Source organism: Pseudonaja textilis, chromosome 1, assembly GCF_049901715.1.
Source record: "Pseudonaja textilis isolate UNSWEBS1 chromosome 1, rPseTex1.2, whole genome shotgun sequence".
NCBI classification, from domain to species: domain Eukaryota; kingdom Metazoa; phylum Chordata; class Lepidosauria; order Squamata; family Elapidae; genus Pseudonaja; species Pseudonaja textilis.
The window spans coordinates 24289152-24302704 of NC_141990.1; the positions used below are offsets into that span (position 1 = coordinate 24289152).

The window sequence follows — 13553 nt, forward strand, 5'->3', positions numbered from 1 at the left end:
AGAAAATATCACAAACTACCAATAAAACCACACCCTGCATTAAAATCATGTTAAAGGGAGCTATAAAAACTTCATCAAAGAGCAGCCATCTGTGTATTATTTAGTAACACCTGAAAATTGAGGGGGGGGAGGGAAGCAATTTTTAAAGGGCAAAAGAAGGAGAAAAATACGGTGATAAAATCTGTCTAAATGACACAAATGGTGGTTATGGATCTCTGCTTACTCTATCACAAGAATTCCCTGCAATGCCTGGCAAATCTGTTGCCTAGCAACAGCTCCTCCCATTATTTCCCTTAGGAAACTCTTGTACTCTCCAATCTAGCCCTATTAGTAGATGCACGTTGCTATTCAGCCTCCAGATTTTCCTTCTTTGATGGTAATGTTTGCAATCATAGGTTCAGTTTAGGCAAAGTGTTAAGCTTTAAGACTGCTTGTGTAGTTCTGGTTTAGCATATTGACAGAATCCAGTGCCATTTTGGTTTCCAATGTGGCAATTGCGAAGCCAGGGCAACAATGGCGAAGTGGTTTTTGGAGTTCCTGACCCACAAATATCTGGAGGTGAGATCCTATCTGCAGAATCAAGCTGTAGGGAACAGATAGGACTGCCACTACTGTATAGGCCTCCTTGCTACATACAGGTAAGTTGTCAACTTACGAATACAAATGGACCATAATTTATGTTGCTAAGCAAGTCAGTTATTAAGTGAGCCACTCTTGGTTTTATGACACTTTTTTCCCTTCCTGGTTAATAAGCAAATCATTGCAGTTATGTGAACCATGCCATCGTTAAGCCAATCTGGTTTCTCCCATTGACTTTGCTTGTCAGAAGTCAGCTGGGAAGGTCACAAATGACCCTGAGATGCTACAACCGTCATAAATCCATGCTGGTTGCCAACTGCCCGACCTTTGATCATGTGACCATGGCAATGCTGCAATGGTCACAAGTGCCAGGACCAGTTATAAGTCACATTTTTCAGTGTAGTTGTAACCAGGAAAGGTCACTAAACAAATTGATTGAAGATGACCTGTTATGGCTTCCTTACCTGAACTGCTTGACATTGTGCCTGGGTTTTCCAGCTTGTGGTACTGGGAGATGTCAACTTGCCTTCCCCAGGTGTGGAGTCTGAAGTGGCTTGGGAGTTCACAGCTGCCACCATGGCAACCATTGACTTGACCCAAGTCATCAAGAGTTAGATGCATAGGAGTGGGGTCACTTATTGGAACAGTTCTTTCTCTAGGGGCAGTTCCAATGTAATCTGGAACTGGGGATGTTGCTCTTGCCCTTGAGCTACAGATCATAGTTCTGGAGTTCTTCATGCCTATCAATTTGTCTGCCCAGATACCGGTTAGACTTCAGTTCAATTTAGGCCTTAGTCACCTCTTGGGATTAGAATTTGGTGACAGCCTTGATTCACATTGTACCTTCATGGCCTTTCTCTACACATGGATCTCAGAAGTCTCCTGGTTTTCAAAGGAACTGGGAAATAAAATGGCAGAAGAGATTAGAGCGCTGCTGGAAGAAACAGTATTGGATCCCTACCAGATCTGCATACATTACTGAGGTAGCCCTTTGACCTATGATGGGACTGAGATGGGGGTAATACATTCATCCTGGTCCTTCTAAATCTCTTGATGGCTTTCAATATCATTGTATCCTTCTGGATCAGCTCAGGTGGTTAGGAGAGACACAGTGTTGTGTCTTCCTTCTTTCACAAAAAGTCCCCATTCCTGTTGATGTGGGGGGAGTCCTCAGTTCTTGCTCAGGGTTCATTCCCCACCCACCCACCCACATTCTTAACTAGCATCTACATGAATCTCCTGGGAGATGTTATCTGTTGTCATGGGATTGGATATCAACAATATGCTAATGATACCTATTTACATAACTCTTGGCCATTGATCTTCTATCTCGGTGTCTAGTCTAAAGGCTATAGGGGTCTGGATAGGGAAAAATAGAGGAAGCTCAATCTTGGATATGAGTGGGGATGTGGTCACATTGTCCCAAATATACTTGGTTTTCAATTTCTGGATCCTCTAAGATAGGGGTCCCCAACTCCTGGTCTGTGGAGTGGTACCAGGCCATGAAACCAGGCCATGCAAACAAGTAAAGCCCCATCCGTGGGATGCAGGCAGCACACAAAATAAACCCCTCCCCCTCCAGTTCATGAAAAAAACTTTCTCCACCAATCTGGTCCCTGGTACCCAAAAGGTTGGGGGAGGCTGCTCTAAGATACACAGTCAATCAGAATAGATCTGGAAGGGACCCTGGAGGTCTTCCAGCCCACCCCCTGCTCAAGAAGAAGACCCTATACCATTTCAGACCGGTGACTCCACAGATAAACTATCAACAACTTCTGAAAGCAAGCTGTTCCACTGGTTAATTGTTCTCACTGTTAGGAAATGTCTCCTTAATTCCAGGTTGCTTTGTATCTTTTCTTTTATGTATACTGAGAGCATTTGCACCAAGACAAATTCCTTGTGTCTCCAATCACACTTGGCCAATAACAAAATCTATTCTATTCTACTCTGTTCTGTTCTGCTCTGCTCTATTCTCTCCTTGATTCATTTCCATCCATTTTTTCTTGTCTTGCCTTCTGGTTCTTTGGAAAATAAGCTGACCCCCTTTTCTTTGTGGCAGCCCCTCAAATACTGGAATACTGCTATCATGTCACCGCTCATCCTTCTTTTCTCTAGACTAGCCGTATGGAAATCCTGCAAACGTTCTTCATATGTTTTTGTCTCCAGGCCTTTAACCATCTTAGTTGTTCTTCTTTGCACTTTTTCCAAAGTCTTAACATCTTTTTTGTAATGTGGTAAGCAAAACTGGATGCAATATTCCAGCTGTGGTCTTACTAAGGATTTATAAAGTGGTACTAATGCTTCATGTGATTTTGATTCTATGCCTTTGTTGTTTATACAACCAAGGATTGTATTAGCTTTTTTGGCTGCCGCCGCACACTGCTAGCTCATGTTTAAGTGATTGTCCACTAGGGCTTCAAAGTCCCTCTCACGGTTACTGTTTCTGAGCCAGGATTTTGTCTAACCTATACTTGTATCTTTGGTTTTTCCTGCAAAACCTTGCTTTTTTTTCCACAATCAATTTCATGTTGTTGGAGAGGGGATATTGTTCAAGTCTGTCAAGATCTTTCAGGATCCTGAGCTTGTCTTCTGGGCTGTTGTCTATGCTTGAAGAACATCTTCTAAAATGAGAAGTCCCCCCCCCTCCCAATTTTGGAGTAAAGGCTTCAACCTGCTATAAAAATACTAATCAAATCAGAAGTTATGAATCCCTGGTTTAGAGCTTAGCATTAGCAGCCAATGTATTCAGTAAATACAAACCATACTTTAGTGTCAGTAATATTCAGAGAAAGGCTCAACAGCAGGAGAGAAATTCTGTTAAATTCCTGAGTATGTTAGAGGCCTCAAAAGTGTCTCTTTGTCAGGTCTCTGAATATCCCTTACAAGTTAACATTTCCCCCCAAGAACAATTTAATCCAGCAACTTAAACATATAAACTCATACTACAAATTTTGTTTTCAGTTTTTGGCTCTTCTCGTTGATTTCAGACATTTCACCAGCTGTTGCTGATACATTTTCAAGCCCATTTGAGTATCAAAAAGGCTAGAAATGTGTTATTTTTAAATAAAGGGTCATCATGTGGAAATATAATTAGTGTGTGTGTGTGTGTGTGTGTGTTTGTGTGTGTTTCTTGCTCCTATGGAATTATGTGCACACAGCCTTGCCGAAGTGGGAAAAAAAGACTATTGTTGTTCATTTGATCGCTATCCAACAGCAGCCTGCCATTTAGAAATAGATGAGGGATGAGCTCTGCCCCATTTCATCTTTTGGCATTACTAATGCAATGCTGTTGCTTTCCCCACCATCCGTTCTGCCAGTAAGAATCACATCTCTGAAACTGCATTGTGTGCACATGCTCCCAAAGGGAGCCTAATCTAGAGCGCAAGTTACTCTGCCTAGCCCTACAGCCTACATTCCCAGTGCTTGTCAAAATTAGGTCAGCCTTCCGTTGCAATTATGTTGCTGAAGGCAGCTGCTGATCAAAAACAATTCCATCAAGCATGATAGTAAAATAGCAGCATAAAAAAAAAACCCTCACATGATCTCTCTTTGTTTTAGATTTAAGTTTCCTTTGCTAAAATCTTGCAAATTAAAATAGAATGCAATTCCACCACAGGAACCACAAGGGCAAAACAGAGCTCTAACGTAAATTATTTTGTGATCAGATTCACACAACATACTTAGTCATGGTTTGCTTAAACATGGCTTGTTGGAAAAGCGACAAATAGCTGGATGTATAGAATATATACAGCTGAACCAAGCAAACATTATGGCTTAGAGCCAGGGTTGGGATTCAAATTTTTTAACAACTGGTTCTGGCGTGGCTTAGTCGGTGGGAGTGGCTTGGTGGTCATGTTATTGGCTGGGCGTGGCCAACTCAATATCATTCACATTGAGGCACACATCTCCTCGCCTGGCCTCTCATGACTGTGGGGATTCTGCAACAGTCGTAAGTCTGAAAAATGGTCATGTCACTTTTTTCAGTGCCATTGTAAGGTTGAATGGTCATTACACACAAGCAAAGTACCAGCAAAGGAGGGGGAAAAAAACCCAGAGAAGTTTCTAAGACAGGAAGTCTAGTCCTGCCAAGAATGTAATAAGGGTTAATGGAGAGGCAGTTTCTGTAAGCAACACCAGAATGTTTCCTTCCTGCCTTCCTTACAGGATGAGGCCAGAAATTTCTTCTAACAACCGGTTCTCCAAACTGCTCAGAATGTTAACAATCGGTTCTAGCAAATAGGTGCAAACTGGTAGAATCCCACCGCTGCTTAGAGCTCAAGCCAACAGATGGTAGATCAGTGAACTTTTCTTTGGAGCTGAGGAAAGATTTACTACTTTTCCTCACTGACAATTCCTCTTTTTCCTGTTGAGCTGGTGGGAACAGCTGGAATTCTGAGCATGGTATAGGGAACTAGCAAAATGGCAGGTGTGGCAATAAAATATTCACAGCCCGAACACAAGCTGAGATGCTTTTTCAATCTCAGCTTACCTCTGCTTTCTTTTTTCTGGGCAAGAGGATACACTCTCAAAAAATGCTCTTTAATTTTCGGTAATGGGGCCTAGAACATCTTGGGCACCAAGAGAGGTTCTGTGAATATACTGGTAGCGGAGGATGTCAAACTCAAAAAGCTAGATATTTGGCCAGGAGTTTTGAGGCAGTGGCCTTCATATTGACTCTCCTGGGCTAACTGGACTACTAACCAGATTAAGAGAGACTCATTACTGTCATGCATTACTGTCACCCCCAAGATCTGGCCAGCTAGTTTCTGGGGTCTTTGTCATGTTAGGGTGGTAGCCATGCACAACCACCTATCTTTTCTTTGGCTCTTGATGTGCCAAACCAAACCCTATGTGGCAAAATGTGGTTCAATGATCTTTTTATCCAACATGTCCTTGTGATTACTGACCACTCCCAGGAAGCCAAATGCAAGAGCTTTTTGAAAGCAGTACACTATCAAAGATCTGAGCGTGACCACTTTTCCTGCTATTTATATCACTCCCATTATCTTTGTTGCCTTTGTATGCATTGCAAGGCTCCTGGGTTCTTCTTCCAAGGTGGCAGAAACAGCCGCATTAAACGAAGGAAGCAGGCTTACACCATTGCCTAAGTTCAGGCAATGCATTAAGCTGAAGATACTTTAAACACTGATTATAAAATTACCCCTGGCCAGGTACATATAACATGCTTGGCCACAAGTCATGGTATACAAGCCCACAATGGCTCAGTTCAGATAATGTATTTCCCCAGATAAGACCACTGATCACTCATGATATTCATTATTATCCCTTGGCCCACCTATTGGAAATGAGATCATGTCCTTTTCGGGGCTGCTAAGCTGGTCAGTCTTAGATCTGATTTTTTTACACAATATTCCATAAGGCTGGATTGTGTGTTAAAGAAAAGGAGGGCTTCCCTCTGTTTTCCATCCATCCCTTCACAAAGCTGCCTCTCTCCGGAACACAATGATCTCCTTCTTTTCTAGGCCACCATTGACCCAAGGCTGTATGGGCTGGGGGGACTTGTTAGAGGCATTGTGCTTGTTCACTGAGAGGGTAACTCCAACCAACAGAAGGGAACATTCACGCAGATGCCATTTCCCCACATCTCTCTCCCTCCCTTTAACTACAAGAGGTCAGTCAGATGCCTCTGCTGTCTTCTTGGAAGCTGAGAGGTCCATATCTGGGTGAGCTTTGTTGGGACTCTTCAGGGGATCCTCTGTGCCCGTCCAATCCTGGAAAGCCAGGATTTCATATCAAACAAGGGAATATCATGGACATGCCATTTCCTCACAACTGATCTAGGATTAGAAAAAAAGGGATCCAGGTTTTACCCCTAGAAATCGGATTTCAGAGACTAAAGAGGAAGGAGGGAATCACTGCCTCCTTCATCTCACTGAAGCCTTGATTCCTAGTATAGCAGAGAAGCCTGATTCTAAGAAAGCATCGTGCCCCTCATCTGCACGCTGAAGGATACTCCTAAGAGTAAGTAACCCATAGCCTATAAATTGCATGAGATTGCAGGCCTTTTAAAAACTTTGCTTAACCCACCAAGATTTTGTCAATGAAATTCAGCAGCGAAGTATCAAAATGCGGAACTGTAGCTTTCTTTCAAAAGAAAAATGAAAGGGGAAGGGGAGGTATATCCAGCCCCTGTACATATTTATCTTACCAAAAAAGAAAAAAAAGGTAAACTTTAAAAAGTGAACCAAGGCCGGAGGTGGTATTCAGCAGGTTCTGACCAGTTATGGAGAACCGGTGGCAGAAATTTTGAGTAGTTCAGAGAACCGGCAAATACCACCTTGGATTGGAGATTTTACAGTATCCTTCCCCTGCCACGCCCACTAAGCCACACCCACAGAACTGGTAGTAAAAATTTTTTGAATCCCACCACTGAGCAAAGGACCTGAAATTCTGGCCCCACCCTTTCCAGTGGCTTCAGTATATCACTACCACATCCTTGGGGTCCTTAGTGGACCAAAAATAACAGATTTTTTAAAAAAACCCCAACATACTTTTGGCTGCAAAACAGCCTTCCAGTCCTGACTTAATCCTGTGTCCAATAAATCTTATAAGCCATGGGCAAAGCCCAGATAGCATGGAGTTTTTCACCGTAGCTCTCATGATCAATGCACATTCAGTCTTAGCTATTCATCTAGCCAGTGATACTGTCTGCATTTGCAATGAGACCACACCATTTGTAGGGCAGTTCCAAAGTTGTAAGTTTCACCTGGGCAGAATACTTCTAGCCATGCACAGCTTTATTCCCTCCCTCAACCCAATCAATCAACATAAATAATGGGCTTACAAAAACACCCCCACCCCCAGTTTCAAATTTATAAACCCCTTGCCAACTTTTGGGGTAAGTTTGCTCAAATACAATTTGGTCCTTTTTTTGAGTTCAGCTTCTTTCTTTGCCTCTTTGCATTGTCCGGTACCAAGAATAATATGCAAACAGGTGTTTGATGGGTGCCGATCCCCTTCATGGGGTCCAGTGGTTTCTCCCTTAGGAAGGAAACCTTAATTCCGCAAAGGCCAGTCATAATCCTGGAAATACGAGGGCTATCCACAAAATAGATTACGTTTTCGTCTGTAGCAAGAAGGGGCAGAGCTAGCGTGGCCATCTTTGGTCTGTGCGTCTGCTGCTCAGTCTGCATCTAGTCGTGCTAGTGGGAGGTTCGTATCCCTGCCCGTTATTTCACAGCAAACGTTTGAAATGCGTGCTGCAATTGAAAATCCCTCGAGTTGTGAGGTGCGATCAGTGATAAGGTTTTTGTTGGCAAAAAAACCATAAACCGATTGAAATTTTTCGGCAACTGTGTGAAGTGTACGGGGACAACATCATCACTGAAGGTGGAGTGCGCCAATCGTGCATTAAGTTTAAAAAGGGCCGAACTACGGCACTCGAGAAGTCCTGAATGCTTTCAAGTGGGAGATTTTTCCTCATCCGCCCTGCAGCCCTGATCTTGCACCAAGTGACTACCACTTGTTTCCGAGGATGAAGACCTGGCTTGGCGTGACTGACTGGCTCAAATCTCAGGCGCTGTATTCCAAGACAGGTCTTTATCCTCGGAAACAAGTGGTAGTCACTTGGTGCAAGATCGGGGCTGTAGGGCGGATGAGGAAAAATTTCAATCGGTTTATGGTTTTTTGTCAACAAAAACCTTATCACTGATCGCACCTCACAACTCGAGGGATTTTCAATTGCAGCACACATTTCAAACGTTTGCTGTGAAATAACGGGCAATGATACGAACCTCCCACTAGCATGACTAGATGCAGACTGAGCGGCGGACGCACAGACCAAAGATGGCCGTGCTAGCTCCGCCCCTTCTTGCTACAGATGAAAATGTAATCTATTTTGTGGATAGCCCTCGTAGCTGGTTTGGCTCTAGCTTAACATGTCACATGAATTCATCTATTTTGATTTATAAACTATGGGTTATGCCTTTGTATGTTGTCTAAGCCGAACCAACAATGGTTTATTCCTTAAAACTATGGCTTAAAGGAACCCACGTGGGAAAATACCTCTCCTTTAAAATGATCTCCCACATTTATTTCTTTAAACATACTCTTGAAGATGTGCACGTTGGAAATAAAGAGGGTAAAATGAAGGCGGCATAGAATGTTTGCGGTTTTTATTGCTGTAGTCTTTCACTACGTTTTATCTGCTTTTACCCTCAGGATTGCTAAGATAAGCATATACAATTATATAGCTATTTACTTCACACCAAGCCTGCAAAGCTTGCAAACTGTCTGATATAACTAGGATAAGCCTGCTCCACTCATGCTGGCACAGAAAGGGAGCTTTGTACAGATCCTATCAGTCAAAGAATCCCAAGTGTGGTTCCAGAAGAAGAGCCTTCTCTGCCATACCACCTGCCCTTTGGAACATCCTCCTACCCTCCAACTGCTTCCATCCCCCTATCCATCCACAAGTATCTGAAAAACTGGCTCTGCTGGTTGGCCTGGGGATCCCATGGGGAAGTAACGCACTGGAGGTGACTACTAGGTGGCTAGCAAACCTAGCATTTTCCCATCTACTCATTTTTTATTCTCATATCACTATGTTCTCGTTGTTTTCTTTTTCATTGCTTATTCCACTATTCCATCACTTTGCTACTGTTATGTTTACACTTCTTTTCATTTCTCCATTTTTATTGTTGTAAGCCACCTACAGTAGCTCCATGGTGAGACAAATTTAACAGAGAGGTAAATAAATGTACATTACACTCAGGAACAGCAAGAGAACTAAAGTCACCATTTCAGCTTCCAATATGAGCAAATATTTTAACCGAGATTTGTAAGGTGAGGGAGGGAACAATGCTGTAGTCACTGGTTTCTGTGGATAGTAGGCCCCAACTCTCTTGGCCTTTTGCAAAGCAGTGAAGATTTGGCATTTCCCCAGGCATTGTGGTCAGGATGTTAATTACTGGAGTTCTGCCTTGGGTGTATATGATGGGGACACTGAAATTTTATTGGGGCCTTCCTTCCTTCCTTTCTTTTTAATCGATTGTTCAGTTGGATTTGGTTTAGTATCTAGAATCTGATAGGATAGATAGGCAGACACATACATTGGATGGAAAGATAGATGGATAAATGCAAAGTTGTTGTTGAAGAATTCCAAAGTTTGGTTCTTGGAATGTCCAATTAGTTCTAGGAGAGGAGGGAAGCCTGGTAGTTTGACATGAGATTTTCTAAAATCCATAGTTTGAGGCAGACTCATTATTTTTGGAAGCCTAAGTGGGACCTTATGTTTTCATCCTGGAAGCACAGTATAGAACAAGGGTCTCTAACCTTGGTAACTTTAAGCCTGGAGGACTTCAACTCCCAGAATTCCCCGGCCAGCTTTGCCCACCCCACCCACTGTTCGCAAAGCATCCTGGGGAATGTAGTCCTGCTTTTGTTGCCTTCTTCTTCATTCGCAAGGAGAAGCTTTGCTGGCTGGGGAATTCTGGGAATTGAAGTCTACCAGGCTTAAAGTTGCCAAGGCTGGAGACCCCTGGTATAGAATCACTATAAACATTTCAGAAGCATTCATACAACCATGTCAGCTAAAGGCAAAGCAGCTACATTTGCCCAGTGTGCTGTATTTGATTTTGATTTGAAATCTTAATTAGGTGGTTTTTTGTGGGGTTTTTTTTGCAGCTTAGCATCTTGGGTGAACCTCAACCGTTGAGTTAGTTTATGCTTCAATATATTGCATGAATCCTTCAAACTGATTACTTTAGTAACCAACTGAAGCGTTTTCCATAAGCACAGATATATGCTCCATAGTCTGAATCGTGGTGCACACCCACCCAGTTTTCAAGAGAGATGAGAATCAAATCTGGAGGCAAGAACTTCATGCTTGGCCCACAGGATGGGCCCTTTCTTGCTGCACTTCCCAAGTCACGCTAAAAGGCAACCACCAAGGGCATAGACAACACTTGCAGATCTGGCCAAACAAGAGTCAGCAAAAAGATACAGATACAGTTTAGGGGAGGAAATGACCTTTGAGCATCCTTTAGGTATACTTTTCAGTAAAAGCTGGGGCAGAAATAGGACAGGGGAAAGTTCTCACTTAAACCCTTAATTTGCTGCAGGCGGAGTGACCTGAAAGACAGGGAAGGTTGCATCCCCTCTTGTTAACAGCCATTTGCAGAGACAAAAGGAAACCCATCAGAACTGCAGGAACAATTGGCCAACCTCCCAGAGGTACCAGCCAATGCGTATGCAGGAGGTCACCTCCACCCAGTCATAGCAATGGCCTTTTCTCTGCCGCTTTGTTGTGCAATGGAAGAGCTTATTAGCTGAAGCTGCCAGCCCTAAACACCAAAGACCCCCTCCTGGGCTTCATCGCTCCACAGTTCAGCCACTCCTCCTCCTTCCTGGCCAGATGGAGCAGCGTCTGACAGCCTATGCAAAGGAATCCAACACATGACAGCGCATAAACCTAAGCAAGAGGCCCAGCAGATACTGCAGCCAACAGAAATCCATTACTGCCACAAGGTCCAGTGTGCGCCAGCAGACAAAATATTAGCATGTGCCCTCTGTCTCCCCAGGAAGTCACACCTCTTTTCACTGAGCATCAACCCACATTTACCACCAGCGTTGCTGGAATAGGCCTCATAATGAATGGCTGCATGCTGAGTTAAGAATCCAAGAAGTCTATCTGATTAACTAAGTATTATTAAAGGGGTGGGGGAGTGAATTAATCTTAATAGAGAGCCTCTGAACATATCAGATGATATTTAGGATAACATGGGAGCTCCTACTCCACCTGGGAAATAATGTCCTGCCTCACTGGGTTTTTTTTTTCCCTGAATGCACAAGTGATTGCTCAGTGCTGTGCACCTGAACCACACTTCAGAAATGGTGGTATGAATGAGGCTTACCTTGTATTTGATTGCTAGAAGTTCAGTGGCCTCTTGTTCCTTCCTCAGTTCCTCAATCATCTTTTCTTTCTCTTCCAGTAGCTTTTGCTTCTCCTCATTCACCAGGCTGTGGTCATCTTGGATCGCAGCTTTCTCCTCCTCCAACCTCTCCTTTTGCTCCTTCAAGTAATTTTTCATGTTTTTTTCTAGCCCTCCATCCTCATTGTCCTCTGCTTCTTCACTTTCCGGGGTTCCTTCCCCATCTATGGTTTTCTTTCTCCGGCTACTCCTCCGCCTTTTCTTGCTCAGCATCCCACGTTTCTCCAACTGGGCCTTCAGGCGGATGATCTCCTCCTGGAACTCCCGCAATAGTGTATCTTTAGGATCCTCATTGACCCGTGGCTTGTTCTTGATGTTTTTGGCCCTGTTAGCAAATCGGAGGGTTGACAAGCTCTCATCGTAGCTGTGGGAAGCTGGGCCCAGCGTGGCTACCATGATGGTCTTGGCATTGCCACCCAAAGAGTCCTGCAAAAGGCGGGTAAGCTTAGAATCCCGGTATGGGATATGGGTGCTTTTGCCATCCACCAGGGCTGAAATCACATTCCCCAGAGCAGAGAGGGAGAGGTTGATCTTGGAAGCTTCTTTGGGTCGTTCACCCTGGGCGCCCATCTTGCTCTGCCTTTCACTCCCAGCCAAGTCCACCAGGTTGAGCTTTCCTACCCGGATGTGATCCTCTCCATCTGGCCCAGCCTCACTGCACTCCACCGTGATGACAAAGATGGCGTGTGAGCGGGAGCTGTACTCGTTCATGTTCGTGCTGCCCACTGATCGTGTTTGGTTCCCCAAATTCATGACATGTTCAATTTCTTTGACGTTTTTTGTCACAAAGGACGAAAGGTCCTTGATGTAAACCCCCGTTTCCGGGTTCTCTTTCAGCTCCATTTTCTTACTCTGGTCTTTTGCCAGGAGATCTCGGATCTCTTCTTGATAGATCTCCAAATAGGAAGCCCTGACCAAATATTGCTGGTTCTGCGAACGGGAGATATGGGTGAAAATGTGCTCAAAGGAGATGGGGATGACCCCTCTCTTCTCAGGGTCAGCCCAGATCCCTTGCATAGTGTAGGTCTTCCCGGTACCGGTCTGACCGTAGGCAAAGATGGTGCCATTGAATCCTTGGAGGACTGAATCTATCAAGGGCCGGACCGTTTCGTCATACAGGTCTGCCTGCTTGGAGGTGGCATCATACACAGCATCGAAGGTGAAGGTTTTGGCCAGTTCCCCTGGAGAAGCCTTGGGGTTCCGGATAGTCACCTGGCCCAGCTTCACATCCATGTCCAGGATCCTCTCGTAGCCGGTGGCTTCCTCTTTCCTGTTCATGGGGCGGCAGCGGACCACCACTTTCAGAGTCTCGCTGACCCTGGGCCTATTAGCCATCGCGAAACCGAGACAGGCGGGAAGGGGGGGTGTCCCTGCTCCCGGGAGCTTTCCTTGCCCTTCGGCTGTCAGGGCTGGGCAGCGGCAGCCCCGTTCCCAGGCATGAGGTCCTCCGCTCCGAGTGGCTGCTCCGCTGCGGCAGCGGAGTTGACAGGCTGGCGCGGCTGCGGGTTATCGCGGCACCGTCTCTTCGCACAATAGGTAGAGTTTAAGGCGTGCTCCCTTCACGGCATCATCCCGCCTCGGACCACGGACCACCCATGCCGGCTCATCCCGCCGCGAAGGCTGAGGCGGGGGTCGGGGGCGGGGGAGGGAGAAGGGGTGTGAAGGAAGAAGAGAAACGGTGCGGCTTTAGCCTTCCCCGCAGGCGGCGGACGGCGTGGGCCCCGCTCTCCCTGGCCCTCTGGCTTTTCTTCCCGATCTCAAGAGCTCCGCGGCGAGTCCCTCAGCAGCTCCCGAGGCGACCCGAAGGGCTCGCGAGTCGCAGCGCTGGAGGCTCATTCATTGCAGCTCAGCAGCGGCGACAGCAGCTGCCGCCCCTCTCACACGTAAGAGAACGAGGGAGGAAAACAGAAGGGAGGGAGGGAAGGCGGGGGGGAAGAAGCAGAGCCCGGAGGGAGATGCTCCTGCCGCCGCCGCCGCTGCCGCTGTCGCTGTTGATCCGGTGGGAGGGGCGGGGAGGGGGCT

General features: G+C 45.4%; 1 protein-coding gene across 3 annotated transcripts in view; it reads right to left on the reverse strand.

The window, feature by feature from the left end:
* Positions 1–13519, reverse strand: part of KIF3C (kinesin family member 3C) — a 40257-nt gene extending 26738 nt beyond the window's left edge. For all 3 annotated transcript variants that reach the window (XM_026708540.2, XM_087929226.1, XM_026708539.2), the window contains exon 1: positions 11454–13519. In XM_026708540.2, coding sequence (XP_026564325.1) covers positions 11454–12866 — 1413 coding nt within the window. In that variant the 5' untranslated portion in view covers positions 12867–13519. The remainder of the gene's footprint in view (positions 1–11453) is intronic.
* Between the last annotated feature and the right edge of the window lie 34 nt (positions 13520–13553).